Source organism: Salmo salar, chromosome 04 (assembly GCF_965601325.2).
Source record: "Salmo salar chromosome 04, fSalSal1, whole genome shotgun sequence".
In the NCBI taxonomy this organism is placed as follows: Eukaryota; Metazoa; Chordata; class Actinopteri; order Salmoniformes; family Salmonidae; genus Salmo; species Salmo salar.
Genome location: NC_138294.1, coordinates 46,216,743 through 46,242,078, shown reverse-complemented (window position 1 = coordinate 46,242,078; position 25,336 = coordinate 46,216,743). Strand labels below are relative to the sequence as shown.

General features: G+C 44.1%; 1 protein-coding gene across 4 annotated transcripts; it reads right to left on the bottom strand.

The window, feature by feature from the left end:
* Window positions 1-931: 931 nt before the first annotated feature.
* Window positions 932-23,477, bottom strand: LOC106603064 (pyruvate dehydrogenase E1 component subunit alpha, somatic form, mitochondrial). 4 transcript variants are annotated; one of them, XM_014196209.3, is made up of 13 exons: window positions 11,951-12,102; window positions 11,218-11,238; window positions 9,515-10,405; window positions 8,853-8,921; window positions 8,595-8,768; window positions 8,348-8,474; window positions 6,043-6,134; window positions 5,796-5,888; window positions 5,535-5,690; window positions 5,380-5,451; window positions 5,207-5,274; window positions 2,321-2,429; window positions 932-2,139 (listed from the first exon to the last, which is right to left on the bottom strand). In XM_014196209.3, exons 1-13 carry the CDS (start codon window positions 12,098-12,100, stop codon window positions 1,975-1,977), a joined length of 2,187 nt encoding a protein of 728 aa, XP_014051684.3. In that variant the 5' UTR covers window positions 12,101-12,102; the 3' UTR covers window positions 932-1,974. The 4 variants fall into 4 exon arrangements, with proteins under 4 accessions (XP_014051684.3, XP_014051685.3, XP_045572873.2 ...); XM_014196210.3 differs by lacking the exon at window positions 9,515-10,405 and having other exon boundaries at window positions 11,951-12,096; XM_045716917.2 differs by lacking the exons at window positions 9,515-10,405; window positions 11,218-11,238; window positions 11,951-12,102 and adding an exon at window positions 23,361-23,477.
* Between the last annotated feature and the right edge of the window lie 1,859 nt (window positions 23,478-25,336).

Genomic DNA, 25,336 nt, shown 5'->3' with positions numbered 1-25,336 from the left:
TGCCCACCTCCCTACATTTGCACACACTGTACATAGATTTTTCTATTGTGTTATTGACTGTACATTTCTGTGTAACTGTTTTTGTCGCACTGCTTTGCTTTATATTGGCCAGGTCGTAGTTGTGAATGAGAACTTGTTCTCATCTGGCCTACCTGGTTAAAGGTGAAGTGAAATGAAATAAAAGAAAAAAAATCTAATCTGGACTTGGTATTTTTACCAAATAGGGCTCATCTGTATACCACCCCTACCTTGTCACAAACCCATTAAGGAAAGATATTCCACAAATTATCTTAAGGCACACCTGTTAATTGAAATGCATCCCAGTTGACTACCTCATGAAGCTGACTGGGGCAGCAGGTAGCCTAGTGGTTAGAGCGTTGGACTAGTAACCGAAATGTTGCAAGATCGAATTGCCGAGCTGTCGTTCTGCCCCTGAACAAGGCAGTTAACCCACTGTTCCTAGGCCATCATTGAAAATAAGAATTTGTTCTTTAACTAAAGTCAAGTCAGTTAATGTAAAATACATTTTAAAAAATGGAGAGAATGCCAAGTGTGTAAAGCTGTCAAGGCAAAGGGTGGCTACTTTGAGAAATCTCATTTTGGATTTGTTTTAACACTTGATTAGTATATGATTCCATGTGTTTTATTTCAGTTGACGTCTTCTATTATTCCACAATGTAAAAAATAAAGAAACCCTTGAATGAGGTGTAAACTTTTGACTGGTACTATATACACATACATACTGTATCCCTTGCTCTTAAAGAAAACAGGCATGCCATTTAGCAGACTTATCAAAAGCAACATTTATGCATGCATTTTTGTATGGGTGGTCCCAGCGGGAATCAAACCCACAATCACGCTGTTGTAAGCGCTGTGCTCTACCAACTGAGCCAGGGGACCACACATTCACACAAAGCCCAAAACAAGTTAATTCGTTTCTTGAGGTTTATTTGTTTTGATAGACAATAACAGCGCACACACTTCCTGATCTCGTCACCTCTGGGGGGAGGGGGGGACCAGGACAGATCCCTGTGTAGTGCACCACTGTTTTGTAGTCTGACCATTATTCACTGTAACAGTTGACCATTATTCACTGTAACAGTTGACCACCAAGACTCCCAAAAGAGGCATTTCCTATTCCTGCTTGAAGCAGTTAGTTTGAGTACTGGTACGTTAGGTACAAAACACAATCGGCAATAAATATGAGGCTGATAGAACAAAACAAATATTTTTGAGAACTAGAGAGCATTATGATTTAGAGTCTACAAAAATGGTGTATGACAACACAGTGAAGGCATGAAGTCAGCAGTATTCTAATATCTCTGAAGCATCACACCAATGTACAGACTCAGCCTCTGTTCATGTGGATCTGCAGTGTTTGTGCTCGGCTACGAGTGACACGCAGCCAAGAGACATCTTCCAAACACAGACAAGATCCCACAGGCACAGGTTTGATTTGGCAAGATAAATAAAAATGTTAAACATCCCAATAAAGCCATTTATTTAATATTATATTTGGATAGGGAAGAAAACACTAATCGAATAATTATGCCAGTAATGTTAAGGAGAATTGGTCCATGTGACCAGTCTCAGAACAACATTTGGAGTAGGATAATGAAAGGCTCTTACTTCTCTGCTGTGTTTTAAGTGGCCTTTCAATAGAAAAGACAAGAGCCAATAGTGTGGCATGAGCACTGCAAGTAGCAATGACTCAGTTAGTCAGTGAGGTATGACACCAGTCAGGCATTCTTTTTGGGTGTGGAGTGTTTGGATTAGGGCTCTGGCAGAGGGTCAATGGAAAATAAGTGGGTGGCATAAGTTGTTCTTGGCACGGGATGTGTGGGGGGGCAGGCAAAGATTAGAGTCCATGAAGTCCATTGGCTGAGATGGGGAATGTGATGTGTGAAAAGATAAGTGCGTTGATGGAGCATAGGGGAAGGGCCTAGGAGACAAAGGGGTGGGGCACAAGAGCCTTTAGCTGGTCGACGTCAGCTTGGTCCATGGGGTGGCGCCACGCACTTCAAAGGGCTGATCATTGGCGAAGATGTGGCTACACAGGTCATCCAGAGGGGGCTCGGGGTCTGTGGTGGCAAATTGTGCAGCATCTTCAATCTCCTTCCTCACCGCAATATCAATCTCCTGCACACATACGGGACAAGTGAAGTTTGGTCATTACATCCTCCAAGACATGCTTTTATCAGCTGTAACTATTTACAATGCGTCAATCATGCATTTTTCAAACTTAGTCAAAGATCTGAATCTTTGACTATGTATATACTGCGTCGAATGGCCAGTATATTAGTGAATATTTGAGAATCACCTTGAGCTCCTCTATGCTAGCCATGTTGTTGCTGAGCATACGGTCCTTCAGCATGGAGATGGGGTCGCTCTTACTACGGACCTCCTGGATCTCCTCACGTGTGCGGTAGCTAAGGAAAGAGCGGGGTAGGGTTATGTAGTGTCACTATGGCAGCTAAGATAATGCAGGGAGGCGGCTACTGGGGGACAGAGTGCAGGGGTAGCAATATATTAGAGCACTGAAAGACTAGCTGTTGAATCCCTGGTAGGTCAGCACTAGGTTTCCATGTAATTGGTTCCAGATTTTCATGCAAATATTTGGAGAGAAAAATAAATATATATTGTGCATAAAATCAATATGCACATTGTCCCACCAGAGGTATTTCCATCAAACTGATTTGTTGAGAAGAAAAGGCTGTGTGTGATGACGTGCACATAAAAAGCATTTTGCGGTTATGTTCCCAAAAAAGGCCATGGCTGCGGATCTGTATGTAACCCCCCCAGTTCTACCCCCCTTACAGTAACAAATCACTGAAGCCTCATCTCGCTCACTAACTTCAAGCATCAGCTGTCAGAGCAGCTTACCGATCATTGCATCTGTACACAGCCCATCTGTAAACAGCCCACCCAACTACCTCATCCCATGTTATTTTTTGTTGTTGTTGCTCCTTAGCACCCCAGTATCTCTACTTGCACATTCATCTTCTGCACATAACTTGTGTTTAATTGCTAAATTGTAATTATTTCACCACTATGGCCTATTTGCCTTACCTCCCTAATCTTACTACATTTGCACACACCGTATACAGATTTTTCTATTGTGTTATTGACTACGTTTATGTGTAACTCTTGTCACACTGCTTTGTTTTCTTGGCCAGGTCGCAGTTGTAAATGAGAACTTGTTCTTAACTGGCCTACCTGGTTACATAAAAGGTTAAATAAAAACATACTATGCCAGACACTCAATGTCCAGATGATCATATACTTGCCCATGTTGGCTAGATAGCTGGTTAGTCTAACTTATCTAAATCTTATCATGGCCAGATTACGTGGCCAGTGGGCTTGATCCCCAGGGTGCCCCCATTGATTTTGTTGAGTCACTCCGGTATCATATGAACGCACAAGACATGGCAAAATGTGTACAATTGCAATAAGTTAGCTTTAAAATGGCATCTCTCTCCACCAACAAGAGGGGTCTGAACAGTTGCGGTCGCGAGGTGGGGGTTGGTTACTATGCCGATAAATGACAATATCCACCCAGACCTTTGCGGTTCAGTTCCCATGTGCCAAATATTATTATTTTATATATGGCCATGGCTGCGGAACTGTAGGTAATCACCCAGTTCTGACGGATCCCATGGAAAGATCAGTATCACGTTTTGCGCATGCGTTTCTTCACCTCTAATTTAACCACTTTTTTTTGCAGTAACCCTCCCTTCACATTTCTCACTGTCAATTGTGAATGATAATTCAGGTTTTACCAGTTTAGCGTGCATGCCAACCATTTGATCTGTCAGCTACATGGGAATAGGCGTGTAGATCTTCTTAGTTACGTACAGTGTTTCAAATTATGTACAGTGCATTTAAAAGCAGATGGTGCTACCACGTTAACAAACTGTAGCATACCTGTTTTGTTTCAATCAAAGAAAATAAATGTAGGAACTCAGTAGGGCTTTCAATTTATTGATGTTGAGAGTTATACTCGTAGAATGAACAACGTGCAATTTCTACATTTGGTAGTATATGGGCAGTTTCCCCCACTGTCATTCACCGACAGACCAGAGAGAGCAATTAATAAACTGTCATATCTCCAGTTGATCAACTACTAGCCCATGTTAGCTAGATAGGTTAGTCTATCTTGTTATCATGGCCAGATTACATTCCCAAGGGCCTCAACCCCCAAAACTGTTAAACAGAACTTGCCCAAGCTGGTTTTGGCACATGCTTCCTAGACAAGTTTGCTGATAAAGTGGACAGGTTATATGATGAGACATGGATAAGAGCAAGATCAATTAATTTGATAATTGGCAGCAAGCAGCGATTCTCATGTCACCAGCAATCAAATAGTCTACCCTTGGTATTTAGCCATTTGGATTTGCTTGATCATTACACTCAACCACCATCTGAAGTTCATATTAACTTATTTCATGTACCTATAAAACGGTCATGCTTTTTAGCGTGGAGGTGGTAGGCCTATAACGTAACATATCATTGCGTGACTTGTGGCCGTTATCAATATTTGTGCATAAAGGCGCTTCCACCTCCATTTCTCACATAACTAATTTTACTGACAAAAAAATCCCACCATGTCGAACAAACAAATTGTCAACATTTTAACCGACATTTCCTGTTTCCATTAGCCCTGTCGTGGCTGTTTTTATGCGTCAGGTAAAAAATCTGCATTAAATGGTTGGAAACCTGTTTACTGATGGGAGTTCAAATAACATGGGTAGGTAATAATCTACAATAGTAATCTACTAATCCAACAAGAACAATAGAGTATACAAAACATTAACACCTGCTGTTCCCATTACATAGACTGACCAGGTGAAAGAAATGATCCCTTATTGATGTCACTTGTTAAATCCACTTCAGTCAGTGTAGGTGAAGGGGAGGAGACCGGTTAAAGAAGGATTTTTAAGCCTCAAGACAACTGAGACATGGATTGTGTGTGTGTGCCATTCAGAGGGTGAACGGGCAAGTCTAAATATAAGTGCATTTGAATGGGGTATGGTAGTAGGTGCCAGGCACACCAGTTTGTGTCAAGAACTGCAATGCTGCTGGGTTTTTCACAACAGTTTCCCGTGTGTATACAGAGCGGTCCACCACCCAAAGGACATCCAGCCAACTTGGCACTGTGGGAAGCACTTGAGTCATTGGTATACTCAGTGTAGCTGTGGACTTTTACCTGACGCCAGGATCGCTCATGCTGTGTCCATGGTAACGGTAGGTCTGGAGCTCCATGAGGATAGGGCCCTGAACACAGGTGGAGCAGAGAAACAGACTTAAACACACAAACCTGTACACAGTACACACAGACACAAAATTAACAACCCTACATACTGTAAGGTTGATGCTCACCTTTCCAGATCGGCAGTGATCAGCTGCAAACTTGGTGGCCTCTCTAACACACAGGACATCCATCCCATCCACCTGGATACAGATACATTTCGTGAGTTTAAGAATGACATTTTGTAAGTTGTACAGAAGCGTGAATGTATTAGTTAGCGGTCTACCCTGAGGCCAGGAATGTAGTCTCCTCTCTTGTAGTATTCGGTGCTGGCAGAAGAGCGCTCTACTGATGTGCCCATGCCATATTGGTTGTTCTCACAGATGAAGATGATGGGTAACTTCCAAAGAGACGACATGTTATAGGTCTCAAATATCTGACCCTGTGGATTAATACAAATTCAGTCAACAGTTGGGCTCAAATTTAAACTTGAAGTGATTGTCCTTCATATGTTCAATGCATGCAGGTTTCAATAAGCATGTCAAACCTGGTTGGCTGCTCCATCACCATAGAGACTGACACACAGCTGGTCATTGCCCAGGTACTTACAGGCCAGGGCTACACCGGCTCCCAGCGGTACCTGAGGGGAGATTAGGCAGGTGTTATATTTGAGAAGGAGAATCCACCATCTTTGAATGGGATATACAGTTTAGACAAATTATAAAGTTTAAAAAAGAAATCAAATGGGATTCTTTCAAATCTAAGAAATGAATAATGCTAGGCCTTTGAATTACCTGAGCTCCCACAATGCCATTGCCTCCATAGAAGTTTTTAGTGTACATGTGCATAGAGCCTCCTTTGCCCTTAGCAATGCCTCCTCTACGACCTTAGTGAGATAGCAAGGGAAGAAAATAGGAAATGAGGGAAGAAAACAATGAGTGAAAGAGGTGTTTGAATGGTTTGGAAGACAAAATCAGAGGTGCAAAGTACAATGATTAGCTCTTGGTGCTAAGCGATTATTTATTTAACTAGGCAAGTCGGTTAAGAACAAATTCTTATTTACAATGACGGCTTACCCCGGATGACGCTGGGCCAATTGTGCACCGCCCTATGGGACTCCCAAGCATGGGCGGATGTGATACAGCCTGGAATCGAACCAGGGACTGTAGTGACACCTCTTGCACTGAGATGCCGTAGCGCCACTCGGGAGACCAAATGTTTTTTTTGGGGGGGTTATTAAACAAATAATTGACCGACAGTTTTAATTACTTTAATTCCATTTAGTTATTGGAGGTGAGCCCAATGCTCTGTTTCTCTACAGAGAAATCAAATCAGTCATGAGAGAAATGAAGTAAAGAACTAAAATGGGACACTGGGCTGAAGGGAGTTGTAGTTTTTATGAAGCAAATATTCAACCTAGTTCAGCACAGAACCGTGGTAATTAACTACAATGACCATAATCCATTGAGCCTGTTCTTTTCCGGCTCGGACACAGATGGATACACTTTTACGCCTCATGTTAGATTAGAGACACACAGATGGCATACGCCGCTGCATGAGAGAGTAATGTACACGAGAGAGGGATAGAACATTTTAAAGTATGCCTTATCTACTTTGAAGAACTAGTACAATTATTTAAAACCTGTTTGGGATAGGGGTTCCGTAGCGGAACGTTTTGACAACATCCGGTGAAACTGCAGAGCGCGAAATATATATATATATATATATATATTTAAATATTTAGCTTTCATACATTCACAAGTGCAACACACCAAATTAAAGCTGAACTTCTTGTTAATCTAGCCACCGTGTCAGATTTCAAAAAGACTTTACGGCGAAAGCAAACCATGCGATTATGTGAGGACAGCACCCCGTCAAACACAGAATCATATTTCATCCTGCCAGGCGCAACACAGAAGTCAGAAATAACAATTTAATTAATGCCTTACCTTTGAAGAACTTCTTCCGTTGGCACTCCAATATGTCCCATAAACATCACAAATGGTCCTTTTGTTAGATTAATTCCATCGTTATATCTCAAATGTCCATTTATTTGGTGCGTTTCATTAAGAAAAACACCGGTTCCAACTCGCCCAGCATGACTACAAAATATGTAATAAGTTACCTGTAAAAGCTGTCCAAACATATGAAACAACTTTCCTAATCCAACTTTAAATGTAAATAATCGATAAAATGTAAGACGGGATAAACAGTGTTCAATACCGGATAAAAACAAAGTGAAACTCGTGACCTGGAGCGCGCATGAAAACATTAGAGAGCACTCGGCTGGACCCTCGTTCTAAACTGCCGTACTTCTTCATTTCTCTAAAGAAAAACATCAACCAATTTCTAAAGGCTGACATCCAGTGGAAGCGATAGGAACTGCAACCAAGTGCCACAGAAATCTAGGATCCCATAGAAAACACTCACCTCAACAAACCAAAATCCTGGATGGTTTGTCCTCGGGTTTCGCCTTCCAAATAAGTTCTGTTATACTCAGACATTATTTTAATAGTTTTAGAAACTTGTTTTCTATCCAAATCTACCAATTATATGCATATCCTAGCTTCTGGGCCTGAGTAGCAGGCAGTTTCCTTTGGGCTCGCTTTTCATCCGGACGTGAAAATACTGCCCCCTATCCCAAACAGTTTCAGACAACTATGCAGCATACTTAGGCAGGCTAGTCTAGCTAAATAGGATGACTAAAGACAGCACAGTATGGGAAGAACACAGAATGTTAAATGGTTGTCTGGCTGGCTGCTACTGTCTGAGCAGATGAGATGACTAAGGAATGAAAAATTATGAAGTAATATACACAACTGAAATATTTTATTATTTAATAGTAATTTCCTTTACCCCCCTATATGGACCTGACAAAGACAATGGAATATGTTCAATGTTTTGGCAATTTAATGTTCACCATTTCTAGCTTTGGCATTTCCATAAAAAAAATCTCTAATCATTGTTTAATAATGCATTTAATATAAAAAAATATAAATTTCGAAACCCGTTATTCCCTAAAAATCAAACAGACCTCAAAAAGCAGTAATCGTTCAGCACTATTAGAGTTATCGATTGGATTGAGTCAAGTCCACTCACCAGTGAGCTCAGCCATGATCTCCCTGACCGTCCCGCCCCTGGTGAGGGTGTAGCCATGGGCGCGATATGCAGTGATCAGGTGATCTGACAGGGTGATACCCCCCTCAATGCCAACCGCACAGGCTTCCTATCATAGAATAACAAACAGAATCTCTGAGCGTTTATATTTGAATGAAGTGCGTCTTCATGTTCATGCGAGACTGTACGTTTGCTTATACAATACATGAGTGATTGTGTGCACTCTAACCTGGCCATCATACAGGTGACAAAAGCCTCTGATGATCTTCTGCTTGTACAGCTGATCTGCCTTCAGCTCCATGCGTCTTATTGTCTGCATGGTGCGGTAGTACTTCAGCCCCTCCTCCCGGGTCAGAGTGGCCGTCAGGGGTGGGCCTTCCTCCAGACGATGAAGGTCAACTTTCTATAGGAGGGAGCACACAATGAGATCAAGGCGAAAAGTGAGTATCAATCAGCTAAAAAAAAATATACTTTTTATTTGCCTTACCTTTATGTCAAAGGTGGCCTCAGGAGTGAAATCAGCATATGAACGTGACGACGCCACCATGCTGGCGGCCTAAAATAAAAACAGAGGACATTGAGAGGTTTCACTCCACGTGTACCTTCTACCAGACATCACAAATATACTTCGCAGGACCTGCAGTTGGGCAAGCCAGGAGGACAGACCCAAACAGTGAGAAAGGGTGGAGTGAACAACCTTGAGACAAAACATAGCTACACTTCCAGAGGTTGAACCACACACCACAACTAGCGTGAATAAACACTCCATTGTCACCGAGATCACCAGTGAAAGGTCACCGTCTCAAACACTAAACCAATCAACTTACAAGAATGCCTCGTCGGCTGAAAACAGACATATCCAGAACACTGTATTCACCCTGGAAAAATCTTGTGTTCAAATGTGAATGGTTAATGGAGAAAGAGAACATAGTGTTGTAGACCAAATATGAATAGAGTTCATTTTGGGGTGAGCAGGTTCGCACAGCCAGTATGTCAATTCAAGCACTCTAGGGAAACAGTGATCACCACACCAGCGTGAGAAAACGAGTGGATCACAGCACCTGTGCATAAGGGCATGCAGTGTACTGTAAAAGCATGACTAGTGGTGAGGGGAGGAGTGTAGGAGACAGGGGGGCTGCCAGTACTCACAGCAAGCTGTGGCTCTGGTAAAGGAGCGTCTTCAGTCAAGCTGAGGGCGATCTCAGGGCGTGAAAGCAACATTATGTCTGTATTCTGGCTCCTCTCTGCCAGCTGAGGCTCAGATATGGAAGTGTTGCTGTTTGTACTGATGTCAGGTTCGGATGGGTTTAATTCCTGAGTCGGTTGGTCTGTGTTTAGAGGTCGTTCTGGCGATGATAGTTCTAGCGTTAGTTGGTCAAAGTCCATTTCTGCTTCTGTTGAAGAGTGAGCTATGATAGGTGCATCAGAGGTTATTGGAGGCTCTGGTAAAGTCGATTCTGATACTTGAGAGTCCATCGCAGCTGACCGTTCAGATGAGTTTGATTCTGGAATAAATGGGTTTGTACTCACGAATGGTTTGGATAAAATTAATTCTGAAACAGTCAAGGCGGTATCTGCCAAGGGTTCTGCTTCTGAAACAGTCAGGCCAGTTGCTAAGAGTTCTGGTGAGTTTAGATTTGGTTGCTCTGATACGGATAACTCTGAGCCTGGCGGTTCCGTATTTATCACGTGGTGAAGTGATAGATCTGCAAATGGTTTGTCAGTGTCAAATAACTCCTCTTCAGGTTTACTGTTAAAGACAGGGGACGAATCGACTAGAGTGACTTCTAGGGGTTCTTCTTCAGGTATTAGTCTGCTGTCAATTGTACGTTCTGTGGTCAGTACAGCACTGTGGTCCATTTCAGTAAATGTTAGATCAGTCTTTGGTCTTTTTAAATTGTCTGCTAGAGGACTGTGTGAGATGGAGTATAAATCTGTGTCTGGCTTGTAGGGTCGTAGTGCTGGATCTGGTGGAGAGGTTATGTCAGCATACTGCCCCTGGACTGCCAGCAGCTGCAAAACAGCCCTGCGCATGGAGGACTGGGGAGAGAAGAGCCAGGGAGATAAGTCACTGCAGAGTCAACACCCACTGAGAGGTCTGAAAACAGCAGCAGTTAACTACTCCAGCTCAAACAGCTAAAGCTATTTTGGTTGTTCTGAAGGTGTTGATCCAGTTCAACACTAAAAAAAGCTATTCTCAACACTTAGTGCATCATCTGAGTTCTTTGTTTCATCGGGAATACGATAATAAAAATGGTGTTATTCCACATAACTACTTCACCAATTAAAGCCCTTTAAAAGACAGACATAAAAAAAAATATATAGGCTAGTTCTACACCACATTCTCTGCACTAAACTTACAAACCAAACAACTTTCCACTCACAACATAAAATAAACAGTACCTACCAATCAGACCACATTTGGCTTAGCCAAAGCATCTGCACTAGCCTGTTGGCTCTGACACCACTATCCAATGTGAAATAAGTAGGTCTAGCTAGAAGCTATATGAGATAGGTCTGTGTGCATGTGAGAATGAATAGCTCTTCTCAGTATCAGAATTTTCAAAAAGCAACAAGATGAGGGATAAGAAGATAGTAAAGCATGATTGCTTAAAAGAGAAAATTAAATAAACTTGTTTTTCTAGTGGTGGGTTGGGTAAATACAATGTTGAAGGATGCTGGAAATGGACAAAGTATTCAGTGGTCACAAACTAAAATCATTGAGTGAAAGTATGGCACATACCATGGTGAAAGGGAAATAAATCATTTGGTTTAAAGCTGGAGTGCAAAACTGGCAGTCAGGCATCACAGGGATTGTATCACCCTTACACTTGAATAAAACCACATCTTACCTCTGACACAACCTGGGCTCCCTATAAGGCAGCCAATAGGAGAGAGAACCAGAGGGGAAAAGTGAGAACACGAGAAAGACATCAATGGATAAAGAGATCAATTAGAGAATCACATGATATTGTCAGACATGAAAAGAGAATTACGACAATGTGCCACATCAAATGTTTTGAGTTGTTCTCCATGGTAGCCAGGCCAGCCAATCACACATTTAGTTCCCTGTGATTACCTTCACACTGATCCTCTCTCATCATACTGACACTTCTGTCAGAAGCTTTTTCACATCATTAAGACATTATCATTGGGTATCTTGATTAATAGCTGACATTGTGGCACAGAAACAAAAACAACCAATGGCGTGATATGAGGAGACGCTCTCGCATCTAACGATATTAGACTGCCTTTGATGATGATGCTGCTGAAGGTAAGGCTTGTTGAGGTCAATTCTTTTGACAAGTTAGCAGCTAGGTAAACGATTGGCTAACTAGATAAAGTACCGGTAACGTAGGCCTTTAATATGATTCGCTAGGATCTTAGCTAGCAGGTTAACTTAACTACAGCTAGGCAACAGTCATATGTGTATCTAAAGCCAGGCAAGCTAACTTTACCTCGGTACGCGTACGAATTGGGGCCTTGCTGTCAAGCAAGGTCAGGACGTCAGCCGGTCTTGTTTTAGAAAAAGGCATGCGGTCATTTGCAACCTATACTAAAGTACTATACCGAAGCAATACTTACATTTCTGCTTGCACCACCCCTCAGCACGTTTGCGATTATTGTCAGCATCTTTTGCATACTATCTTGCTGCCACCGACCTGCAGTCTCTGAACGTTTCTCCCCTCCTTTCTGCTGCCTGTCTTCTTCGATGAGGTTAAACGGCGATGGCATCCAATAAAGTTGCATTACCGCCACCTACTAGACTGGAGTATAACTCCCTTATACTTTGCTGGAAAAAAATATTCAAACTTTTATCATTTGAATCTGCTGTGTAGTGTTAGGGCAAAACCCAAAACTTGCACCAGTTGGGGTCCCGAGGAAACGCTAGGTTTGGGTTTACGGCAGGGACGTCCCACGGATTCAAGATAACACCGACCCTTCTAAATGCACAGTTTAGATATAGGGCAAGAGCACAGGCAAGGGTAGCTATAGCTAGGTAAAAGAAAACAGAATTCCTCTTCAAGCATTAGCTTGCAAAATGAATTACTGCATACGAAACAAGCACATTCAATAGTCATGAAAAAGGACGATACATAAACTGGTTTAGACTGTTTAAACAAGGACCTTCAGAGGATTAACTTGGATAAGTGAGTGTATTTCAAATACTTACAATACATCCTTCACATCCCTCTTAAGAATGAGTAACACAATATACATTTTATTGTAGGGACCCTTTAGAATTATAGTAATATAATATATGCCATTTAACAGACACTTTTTTCCAAATGCAACTTTTTACATATGTTTTTTTACATATGGGTGGCCCCAGCGGGAATCGAACCCTCATCCCTTGGCTTTGTAAGCGCCATGCTCTACCGACTGAGTCACAACAAAATAGGAAAAACCTCAATGCTTTCATCATTGTTTTTATATAGTTGTATATACCCAAATCAATCCTTATCACACTAGAGGAAGGGCAAGTACCCCTGGAAAGGGTTCAATCGAGGTCAAAACTACGTGTGCATATGAAATAAGAGCATCCCCTGCATGCATTTGTAGTTCTTGGAGAGAAAGATGGCGGAAACGGATATTCTGTTTGAAACCAACAGCGCATCGGGTGAAGATGAGAGCACAAAGAGTCTGAATGAGTGGGTTACAGTGGCGAAAAAGAAAGGAAACAAGGGAAGTAAAGTTGTGGGGAAATCAAGCGTCCTCTAGACTTGTTTTGCAGATGATATAACTGAGGAAGTAGGTGAAGTGGTTGGTTCACGTCTATTGACCAGTACGGTAGATGGAGTAAAGAAATCCACTTCATTCATACTATTGTTCTTTGATGAAGAGTCTCTCCCTTCTCATGTAAAGTTAGGATTTATGAGATACTCTGTAAGAGTTTTTGTACACAAGCCCCCTTCAGTGTCATTAATGCAAAAGATTCGGTCATGTGTCAAGTGTATGCAGATGGGAAGAATATCGTATGCCAGCTGAGGCTATATCCTGCAATTGTGGTGGCGAACATGTGCCCAGATCGCTCTGTTAGGGTGAATGAGACAGAGGTGGCAAGAATAAGAGCGGTCAAGCATGGCTAGCTGGAGGCGCTGAGAAGAGCAGAAGGAGTGAGTGAATGTTCTCTTTCAATTATTCATTTTGACATCACACTAGTGGAATTCACTGGAATCTCCTAAGTAGCTCGAAAAACCAATCATCACAGGAGCCTGCTGAGGGGAGAATGACTCATAATAAATGGACGGAGCGGAGCAAATGGAATGGCATCAAACACCTGGAAACCGCGTGTTTGATGTATTTGATACCATTCCACTTATTCTGCTCCAGTCATTACCACAAGCCTGTTTTCCCCAATTAAGGTGCCACCAACCTCCTGTTCCAATCATACACATCTGTCAGAGCAGACAGGTTGAGTGGCGAATGAGGGAGTCCCTCCCCTCAGACCCACCTGCCCTCTGATCATTCTCGCCTCTGTTCCTTACAGAAGAGTTCTACTTAGCTCTTCTCAGCACGACTTGATCTGTTTTCCTGTTCACAGGTGTGCCGTCAAGGTTATGCTGCAGAGTGCAGGGTTATCATCGCTTGTCTTTTGTGTTGGATGACATGAGTGAAAGGAAAGTTTTCGCTTCGGGTAAGAATTTGCTTCACCACTTTTTTTCCATTGTATCCTTTTGTAGCTAGCGTCACACGGCTAGCTGCGGAGACTTGGCTAGCTTAGCTGCAAGGCTTAGCTAACCTGGCTGGCTCGCTGCAAGGCTAGCTATCCTACCGACTAGCTTTTCTACCTGGAAGAGTAAAATGACTAGTTCATGTTCTCGATAAGTTCAACCCACTACCGGCATTGACTAGACCGACCATCCCAGCGTCATTGCTTATCGGTCGAGAGCCACACTTCTGTTAGTCGCAAGACTAGCTTTCTTTCGCTAACTTTGTGCTAACTAGCTAGGCTACTAGCCCACGTGGCGAACGGTAGCTACGTTCACATTGTTAAAGGATTAGCTTCTCCGGCTAGCACTGTGCTAACTAGCTAGGCTATAAGCCCAAGTGGCGAACGCTACTGACATTTAACTTTGTTCACGGATTAGATGTTTTTTGGAGCCATGGAACCTGCTAGCCCGGCCCAGGGGCTACCAAGCAAGGCCCCGGCCCGTTCCCCAGCAGACCCATGCCTATGCAGGGCAACCATTTCGGGCAAGGACACGCACTCCCTCTGTGTCGTCTGCCTGGGTGTCGAACACGCGGAAGCAGCATTCGACCGACCCCCGGTCATGCATCCATTGCAAGGTTTTTGCTACTGAACAAGTCTGCTAAATTAACATATTCTTTCTACCGTTTATCAGCATACACCCAATATGTTCCCTTTGTTGATGATGCTTATTATGCATTATGATTGAACCAAAATATTACATTTAAGGCACAGATCTGGGAAGGGTACCAAAACATTTCTGCAGCATTGAAGGTCCCAAAGAACACAGTGGCCTCCATCATTCTTAAATGGAAGAAGTTTGGAACCACCAAGACTCTTCCTAGAGCTGGCCGCCCGGCCAAACTGAGCAATCGGGGGATAAGAGCCTTGGTCACGGAGGTGACCAAGAACCCGATGCTCTCTCTGACAGGACAACCATCTCTGCAGCACTCCACCAATCAGGCTTTTATGGTAGAATGGCCAGACAGAAGCCACTCCTCACTAAAAGGCACATGACAGCCCGCTTGGAGTTTGCCAAAAAGCACATAAAGACTCTCAGACTGAGAAACAAGATTCTCTGGTCTGATGAAACCAAGATTTGGCCTGAATGCCAAGCATCACGTCTTGAGGAAACCTGGCACCATCCCTACGGTGAAGCATGTTGGTGACAGCATTATGCTGCAGGGATGTTTTTCAGCAGCTGGGCCACACAGCCAAGACAACGCAGGAGTGGCTTCGGGACAAGTCTCTGGATGTCCTGGAGTGGCCTAGCCAGAGCCTGGACTTGAACCCGATCGAACATCTCTGGAGAGACCTGAAAATAGCTGTGCAGCGACACTCCCCATCCGACCTGACAGAGCTTGAGAGGATCTGCAGAGAAGAATGATGTAGCGTCATACCCAAGAAGACTCAAGGCTGTAATTGCTGCCAAAGGTGCTTCAACAAAGTACTGAGTAAAGGGTCTGAATACTTATGTAAATGTCATATTTCATTTTTTTCATTTTTATGAATCAGCAAACATTTCTAAACTGTTTTTGCTTTGTCATAATGGGGTGTTGTGTGTAGATTGATGAGGGGGAAAAAACGATTGACTCAATTTTAGAATAAGGCTGTAACTATCAAAATGTGGAAAAAGTCAAGGGGTCTGAATACTTTCTGAATGCACTGTATATGACTAATAGTTGTGGTGAGGGTTTCGCTTAATGCAGGTTTGTATCTTGTAGGCCTATGCAACTTGAATTAAAAATGTAACTCAGTCTGTCATCACTATTGTGTTGATTACATTCAGGTAGGCTAATTAATTTGTGATGAAAAGGCCAAAGTAGCCTAGCCACCCCAAGTTTAAATATAAACAAAATGTGATCACATTCACATTTTAAGAAAATATATTGGATGTATTTATAGCCTATTTAGACAAATAAATGGGCTATAAATACATAACCACTTCGTTTACGCTGCCCTGGGTGACGGGGCGCATTGGCTGTAATGCAGCTGCTGCTGTAATCCGTAGCCTACACTTGATCACACTGAAAAATCGTCTAGTTTTCATCCCAAACAGCATGGCAAATCGATAATGTTTAGGTGTAGGCTGTTGCAACATTTCTGTTAAGATTTTTTGCTTGTGTCTATCGGGGTTGAATATTGCTTGCTAAATATCTGAGAAATGTTGAGAGAGCGCTTTGCTAGATGTGTCTTGTGCTGTCCCGCACGACTGTGATTTCCATGACTCTGATTGGTCAAGACACGCAGTACTCCGATATGAAGGACAGATAACTTGTGCACGAGTTGTCAAATCATTAAGCAAATACGTTAATAAAAATAAATTAAAAACGGTACTTTCCTCCAATTTGTAACGCTTTTCCATCATTATTTTAATTGAACTCCATCTTAGTTGTGTAAAGTTCTTAAGTAAAAATACTTAGAAGGACTACTTATGTCGTTTTTGGGGGGTTATCTGTACTTTACTATTTATAATTGACAACTTTTAATTTTACTTCACTACATTCCTAAAGAAAATAAATGTACTTTTTACTCCATACATTTTCCCCGACAGCCAAAAGTAATCTTTACATTTTGAATGCTTAGCAGGACAGGAAAATGGTCCAATTCATGTACTTATCAAGAGAACATCACTGGTCAACCCTACTGCCTCTGATCTGGCGGACTAGTAGCACACATGCTTTGTTTGTTAATTATGTCTGAGTGTTGGCGTGTTCCTGCCCCTGGCTATCCATACATTAAAAAAACAAGAAAATGGTGCTGTCAGTTTTTTTATTTTTTATGATTCATACTTTTAATACTTAATTATATTTTTTACATTTACTATCATAACCAGATCAGAGTCCAGGAGGTACAGAGAGGTAGGCAGGCTCAAGGTCAGGGCAGGCAGGTACAGAGTCCAGAAAAGGCAAGGGTCAAAACCAGGAGGACTAGGGAAAAGGCAAAGCAGGAAAACCGCTGGTAGGCTTGGACATACAAGACAAACTGGCCCAAAGAGACAGGAAACACAGGGATAAATACACTGGGGAAAACAAGCGACACCTACCCATATCGCTTTAACCATTAAAATTGATTGACGCCTAAGGGAACGCAAGAGTGAGAGGTCTGGTCTCGGGCACACTCGTGCACCCGATATTGCGCGTTCACTTCCTATGGAATCCGTAAGTTTCCGAAGGCAGCTCTTCCGAGAGGAGTCGAAGCCAACTGAGCTCTCTCGTGAATATACAACGGGTGAATGGGATACTCCTGAGCCTATGCAGTTGGGAAGAGCTAGGTTATCAGTTGGGGAGCGCTCATGGAGGATGAACAGTAACTGTTGTCTGTACTGTGGAGGGGCAGGACACTTTTTATAGCTACCTGCCCTATTAGAAAACCCTTGTCTTTAGTGGGTACCAGTACCATTGTGAGTCAGACTGGGAGTTCCCTAATTCCCATCACCCGCACACCCCTTGTGCTGTGGGGAGACCAATCTAAGTTTCTCCAAGTGCTCATTGACTCTGGGGCTGATGAAAATCTCATGGATGCCACGATAGCTTCGGTGCTTGGTATTCCCACTCAGCCTCTCTCTGTGCCCATGGATGCTAGGGCACTGAACGGCCGCTCTATAGGGGAAGTTACCAATAGTTCTGTGCCCGTTCAATTACGAATTTCCAGTAACCACAGTGAGACTATAGTTCTTCCTCATTACATCTCCCCATGTTCCAGTTGTGTTGGGATTTTCCTGGGTGGAAGCCCATTTTGCCATTCCCACTGCATTCAAGCAGCACAGCCTTCCCCCAAGCCGTCTTCCTCAGGATGTTAGCAAGACTGTGGATGTCTCTGCTATTCCCACTATGACCTCCTGGAAGTGTTCAATAAGCCACGTGCTACTTCCCTTCCTCCGCACCGTCCTTATGATCATTGATCTTTTCCCAGGCACTACAGCACCTCGGGGTCGATTGTGTTCTCTGTCTGGACCAGAGACCAAAGCTATAGAGGAGTCTCTGGCCACTGGGGCCGTCCATCTGCATCTCCTGCCGGCGCAGGGTTTTTCTTTGTGGAGAAGGACAAGAGCGTGCATCCATGCATTGACTACCGGGGACTTAATGACATTACTGTCAAGAATTGTTACCCCCTACCTCTCCTCGGTGTTTTGAACCTCTCCAGGGGTCCACCATATTTTCCAAGTTGGACCTTCAAAATGCCTACTACCTGGCTCAGATATGCGAGGGGGATGACTGGAAGACAGCCTTCAACACAGCCAGTAGACATTATGAGTACCAGGTCATGCCATTTGGACTCACCAACGCCCCTGCTGTTTTCCAGACGTTGGTCAATGATGTGCTTCGGGACATGCTAAAGTGGTTTGTGTTCGTGTACCTTGACGACATCATGTTTTTTTTCTCCCCGATCTGCACAAGAACATCTTCATGTCAGACAGGTCCTTCAGCACCTCCTGGAGAACCAACTGTTCGTGAAAGCTGAGAAGTGTGAGTTCCACCGCTCTACTATCACTTTTCTGGCATATGTCATTGCTGAGGGCAATGTTCAGCTGGATCCTGGAAAGGTGAAAACAGTGGTGGATTGGCCTCAACCAACATCCAGGGTGCTGTTGCAACAGTTTCTTGGTTTTGTTAACTTCTACTGCTGTTTCATTTGGGACTACAGCACCCTTTCGGCACCCCCCTCTCCCAAGGAACTATTCAAATTGTCTCCAGCTGCCGACAAAGCCTTTGTGGACCTGAAGCATCGGTTCACAACCGCACCCATCCTCATCCATCTGGACCCCTCACGTCAATTTGTGGTGGAAGTTGATGCTTCGGATGTTGGAGTGGGGGCCATCCTGTCCCAGCGATCTGCCCAGGACCAAAAGCTTCATCCCTGTGCCTTCCTGTCCCATCGTCTCAATCCTGCTGAAAGGAACTATAATGTTGGCAACTAAGAACTCCTGGCGGTGAAGATGGCGTTGGAAGAGGAGGCACTGGCTGGAAGGTGCCGAACAGCCATTCCTGGTCTGGACCGACCATAACCTGGGATATCTCCATACAGCCAAGCGCCTCAACTCCTACAGGCCCAGGAGGCCCTCCTGTTTACCAGATTTAACTTCATCTCCTACCGCACAGGGTCTAAGAATGTGAAGCCTGATGCCCTCTCCCGCATATACAGTTCCTCTGCCACACCCTCGACCTCTGAAACCATTCTCCCTACTTCATACCTTGCTGCCACTGTGGATTGGGGTATTGAGAACCTGGTCCGCGAGGCACAACGCTCCCAGCCTGGACCTGAAGGGGGCCCGGCTAACCGGCTGTTTGTCCATACTTCAGTCCGGTCTCGGGTCCTGGAATGGGCTCATTCCTTCAGGGTCCCGTCGTACACTAGCCTTCCTTCGACAACGTTTCTGGTGGCCCACAATGGTCCCTGACGTCTCTGCCTTCATCACCGCATGCACTGTGTTTGCTCAAAACAATACTCCACGGCAAGCTCCTGCTACCACTACCGGTTCCTCATCGTCCCTGGTCTCCTATATCTCTGGACTTTGTCACTGGGCTCCCTCCATCTGATGGCAACACTGTCATTCTGACGGTAGTCGACCGGTTCTCCAAGGTCGCCCATTTCATCCCTCTCCCCAAACTACCTTTTGCCAATGAGACGGCCCAGCTTATGATGCAGCATGTCACCAGGATCCATGGACCCCCGGTGGACATGGTCTCCGATCGGGGTTCTCGTCTCAGTTCTGAAGACATTCTGCACCCTTATTGGGTTGTCGGCCAGCCTGTCATCCGGATTCCATCCCCAAACTAACGGTCAGTCGGCGCGAGCCAACCAAGACTTGGAGACCACCTTAAGGTGCCTGGTCTCAACCAACCCCACTACCTGGAGCCGTCAACTGGTCTGGGTGGAGTATACCCGGAACACCCTTCCCAGTTCTGCCACGGGACTCTCCCCTTTCGGGTGCTTCATGGGGTATCAGCCTCCACTCTTCCCTGAACAAGAGCAGGAGGTCAGCATACCCTCGACCCAGATGTTTGTCTGCCGCTGTCGACATACCTGTAGAAGAGCCAGGGCGGCTATTCTCAAGACCAACTCCAGGTATCGTCGACAAGCGGACCGCTGCCGGACCCCAGCTCCTCGCTACTGCATTGGGCAGAGGGTATGGATGTCCACACAGGACCTACCCCTTCAGGTAGAGTCCCACAAACTGTCCCCGGGTTTTATTGGTCCTTTTATTGGTCCTTTTCCCACCTGTGTCTCTCAGTTCTTTGTCTTCTGTCCACAGGCCCCCCCCCCCCTCCTCCTCCCCGTGTCATTGCTGGCCATCCGGCATACACGGTGAGACGTCTCCTGGGTGTTTGACCACGGGGAAGGGGTTTCCAGTACCTGGTTGACTGGGGGGGTTACGGCCCGGAGGAGAGGTGCTGGGTTCCCATTAGATATGTCCTGGATCCAGCCCACATCGCTGACTGCCACCCCGGTCAACCAGGTATGCGCCCAGGTAGGACGCCAGGTGGCACCCCTGGGGGGGGGTACTGTCGCACCCTGATCAGTTTCACCTGTCCTCGTTATTGTCTCCACCCCCTCCAGGTGTCGCTTGTTTTCCCCAGTGTATTTATCCTTGTGTTTCCTGTCTCTCTATGCCAGTTCGTTTTGTATGTCCAAGCCTACCAGTGGTTTTCCTGCTTTGCCTTTTCTCCTTTTTCTAGTCCTCCTGGTTTTGACCCTTGCCCGTTCTGGACTCTGTACCTGCCTACTACTCTGTACCTCCTGGACTCTGATCTGGTTATGACCTTTTGCCTGTCCACGACCATTCTCTTGCCTATTCCCTTTGGATTTATTAAACATCTTAAACTCCGACAATCTGCCTCCTGTGTCTGCATTTGGGTCTTGCCTAGTGTCATGATAGCTGACACCTTTGCTAACAGGTATTGTGTCAATTTAAAACTTGCACAAGAAAGTTCCCAGAATTGTCCATTTAAAGAAATGTAGCCAACTTATTAATTACTACATTTAGTTAATATTAGCTAGTTAATCCAGAGATGCTTACCTTTACCTTGATTTGGCAGTCTCGTCCAGATCATGGTATTTGTAGTTATAAAGTAATAATCACAATAGCAGCTAATTAGCGTTTCATTAAAGGCGACTATATTACTTAGTCACCTTGTCCTAGAGATTTACACGGTTATTAAAACGTAACGCCATGGCACAGCCCTTTAAGTGTTTCTATATTCCCCCATGGGACATTTTGTGTTAAACGCTCTACAACAAAGCTTTCTTAGTGTTCTCTGCACTTAACCTTGTTCTGAACACCTCCAAAACAAAGGTCATGTGGTTTGGTAAAAATGCCCCTCTCCCCACAGGTGTGACTACTACCTCTGAGGGTTTAGAGCTTGAGGTAGTCACCTCATACAAGTACTTCGGAGTATGGCTAGACGGTGCACTGTCCTTTTCTCAGCACATCAAAGCTGCAGGCGAAAGTTAAATCTAAATATAGACTTGGTTTCCTCTATTGTAATCGCTCCTCTTTCACCCCAGCTGCCAAACTAACCCTGATTCAGATGACCATCCTACCCATGCTAGATTACGGAGATGTAATTTATAGTTAAGGGTGCTCTCGAGCGGCTAGATGTTGTTCACCATTCGGCCATCAGATTTTCCACCAATGCTCCTTATAGGACACATCACTGCACTCTATACTCTGTAAACTGGTCATCTCTGTATACCCATCGCAAGACCCACTGGTTGATGCTTATTTCTAAAACCCTCTTAGGCCTCACTCCCCCTTATCTGAGATCTACTGCAGCCCTCATCCTCCATACAACACTCGTTCTGCCAGTCACATTCTGTTAAAGGTCCCCAAAGCGCACACATCCCTGGGTTGCTCGTCTTTTCAGTTCGTTGCAGCTAGCGACTGGAACGAGCTGCAATAAACACTCAAACTGGACAGTTATCTCAATCTCTTCATTCAAAGACTCAATCATGGACACGCTTACTGACAGTTGTATCTGCTTTGCATAATGTATTGTTGTCTCTACCTTCTTGCCCTTTGTGCTGTTGTCTGTGCCCAATGTTTGTAACCTGTGCTGCTGCCATCTTGTTTTGCTACCATGTCATGCTGTGTTGTCTTAGGTCCCTCTTTATGTAGTGTTCTCTCGTCGTGATGTGTGTGTGTGTGTTCTATATTTTTAATCCCCCGTCCCCGCAGGAGACCTTTTGGTAGGCAGTCATTGTAAATAAGAATATGTTCATAACTGACTTGCCTGGTTAAATAAAAATGTAAAATGTATTTTAAAAATGTATGGTGGAAAAAGGATTGGAACCATTTCCCTGTTTGACCGCTAGGTTTTATGGGTATTATGACTCATACTGTGGTACTCTGTGTAGAATTTATTGGATGCTTGATCTAATTCTCAAGTCTTAAATATGCTGCATAACTACTTCTAGTCTTTGCCTGCCCTTGAACGGTCTAAGTATTTAGAAAAGTTTATTGTTGACTTGCCTATATACTTTCAACTTGCCGGAGACCAGTTGTGTAGACAATCCTGCCAAAGTAGCCTATGGCGATATCTACACCTACTTCGTGTAATCTCCAGGTTTACACAGGCAATACATATAGCTAGTTAGATACAAACAAGTGTTAGCTAGCGATTTACTGTGAATGAAGTGCTTCGAACACACAAATGTATCGAGTAACAGATTTCCATTATCTTTGCAGGGTATAGCCTGAAACCATGAGGTTCGTTTAACCTGGTCCTTGGGAAGTGGATGAAACTTGATTTAATGGTCTTTTGACTATTATTCAAAGAAAACAGTACACAGCTTTTCAGCATCTTAGCTATAAGAGTTATTTAACGTTAGCTAGCTGAAGAAAGTCCATTGGAACCGTTAATTTGGCTGATGGTGACGTACATTCCATGTGGCAGTCTCTGTTCATGCTAACATTTTTACTTTTAGAATCAGTGTTTTTAGGTATGTAGTTTGTTGATTAAGATGACATGGAAGTATGTTAAAAACAACCAACCAAGCATATTCAGCATATTCAATAGCCTGAGATTAGCTATAAAACTGCAAAAGTTTATCTTTGCCCCATGACAAAATGTGTACAATTGTAACAAGTTAGCTGTTTTGAGGAAGGATTAAGTGCCTTGATCAAGAGCACATCGACATATTTTTCACCTAGTCAACTGGGATTCAAACCAGTGACATTTCAGTTACTGGACCAATGCTCTTAACCACTAGGATACGTGCCGCCGTTCTACACGCTCACTGTATGGAAATAAGTGGTGCAATTTTGAGAAGTGGTGCTACCGAAAACAGATCATATCTTACCAATGCTCTGGATCTGAGGTGTTATGCTTCTTGCAGGACCTTTTGGACAGAGGGAAGGTTTTCTCCAATGTTGAGGTCTATCTAGCCACTATCTCTATCTGTCATATAGGCTTCCACAAGGACAAGGTGGGAAAACACCCCCTGTTATGTTGTTTCATGAAGGGGGCATGTCCAATGATGTGTATGAACCCGGGATGACTGACAGGGGGTGCTGTATTGAAGTCACCACGCAGTCATCTTGGTAGATTTTGGAAGATGAATAAATGCATTTCTATATGTCTATATTCGCTTTTGACACGTTTATTCTATTACAGACACCTTAATGTTTACCTTTAAATTATATTAAACATATAAATGAAAAATATATTTAACATTTTCCTTAAAGTATTTTTTTAGAGAGTGCTAATGTTACTGTCCCCACTACAACAACAAAAATACTTAAATACATGGAATTAATTCCTATGGAGGACTGCTCCTACTGGAGAGTGCCAATATGGCCGACCAGTGGCTTCAAAGCCTCACAATGGCCAATACATCATTTGTCACGTAGGTTCAGTTCCCAAGCACTTAGCCCCATCATGGGATTTGTCTATTGTGCTTGTGGCTATTTCACAGCAGCTTTTTGAGCCGCTGGAAATATGGAGATGAAATATCTCTCCTTTAAGACAATTTTACTGCAAAAGGAGTGAATGAGCTGCATGTACTGTCAGTCACCATTCGTGCCTGCAGTTTGCCCAGGGCTTGTCCAAGTTCACCTTGTTGCCCATGTAACAGGTTTGCTTCCTTCCATCTCTTTGCCCCTACCTGGGCTCGAACCAGGGACCCTCTGCACACATTAACGAACAGTCACCCTCGAAGCATCGTAACCTATCGCTCCACAAAAGCCATGGCCATTTCAGAGCAACAACTACTTCAAGGTCTCAGAGCGAGTGACATCACCAATTGAAACACTATTAGCACACAACCCACCATTTCACACCGGTTACACTCACCCCACTTTTGACACAGCAACCAGTGATCTGGGTCAGCAGCATCAATGTAACAGTTTTGCTTCCATCCCTCTCCCCTACCTGGGCTCAAACCAGGGATCCTCTGCACACATCAACAACAGTCAGCCTCAAAGAATCATTACCTATCGCTCCACAAAGGACAGAGCAGAGCAAGGGAAACAACTACTTCAAGGTCTTAGAGCAAGTGACATCACCGATTGAAATGCTATTAGTGCACACCCCGCTAACTAGCTATTCATTTCACACCGGTTACACCCAATTAGCCCATGAGTCGGTCATGGTCACCAGATGAGGATGCCTTGCAAACTTCAAACCCAATGTCTGCCCCCAGCCTAAGGGGTGAATTTCCTCTTGGTCTAACGGTCTAAGACGTTGGTTGCTCTGGGTTCATGCCCCGTGTCTTACAATGCTGCCAAACGTGGGGTGGTCTCTCATGAGTGAGGAGGTCAAAGGGGGGTGAATGTAGTGGTTATGGTCACGTGATGAGGTAGCCCTGCCTGTGAACTTCAAAACAAGTGTCTATCCAAGGGGGGAATTTCCTCTTGGTCTAAAGGTCTAAGACATTGATTTTTCCTGTGGAAGCTCCGGGTCCCGTATGTTACGCCCAATCCCGCCTTTATGCCCGAGGTTAGCGCAATTACAATTGTCTGGCCTTGGAGCTTGTGGCTTTCCACCCGCCGCCTTTCTTTTCGATTGAAGAGGAGCGGCTACACCGTTTTGTCCAGTACGTGTGTTGAGCATATACTTGGATAGGAAGAGTTTTGCACTAGAGTGCCCAACTGTTTGTCCTTGGTACCTCCTTGCAAGGGAAGCCCCCTCTCTTGTTAACGGTTGTCTCATTGGATTGTGGAAGCAATTGTATTGGCCTATAATAAAGATAGGCACTCCGGAGGCTGTAACCCAAGGGCTCACTCCACCAGAGGTATGGCTACCTCTTGGGCTATGTTCAAGGGAATCTCCTTGCAG

What these genes read in the sequence shown, in the direction of transcription:
- LOC106603064 (XM_014196209.3), bottom strand. Translation starts at nt 12,100, where the DNA reads ATGCCATCGCCGTTTAACCTCATCGAAGAAGACAGGCAGCAGAAAGGA. An exon ending in GTCACCTGTATGATGGCCAG is followed by an intron (nt 8,475 to 8,594) that starts GTTAGAGTGCAC and finishes ATTCTATGATAG; the next exon opens with GAAGCCTGTGCGGTTGGCAT. An exon ending in ACTACATTCCTGGCCTCAGG is followed by an intron (nt 5,452 to 5,534) that starts GTAGACCGCTAA and finishes ATCTGTATCCAG; the next exon opens with GTGGATGGGATGGATGTCCT.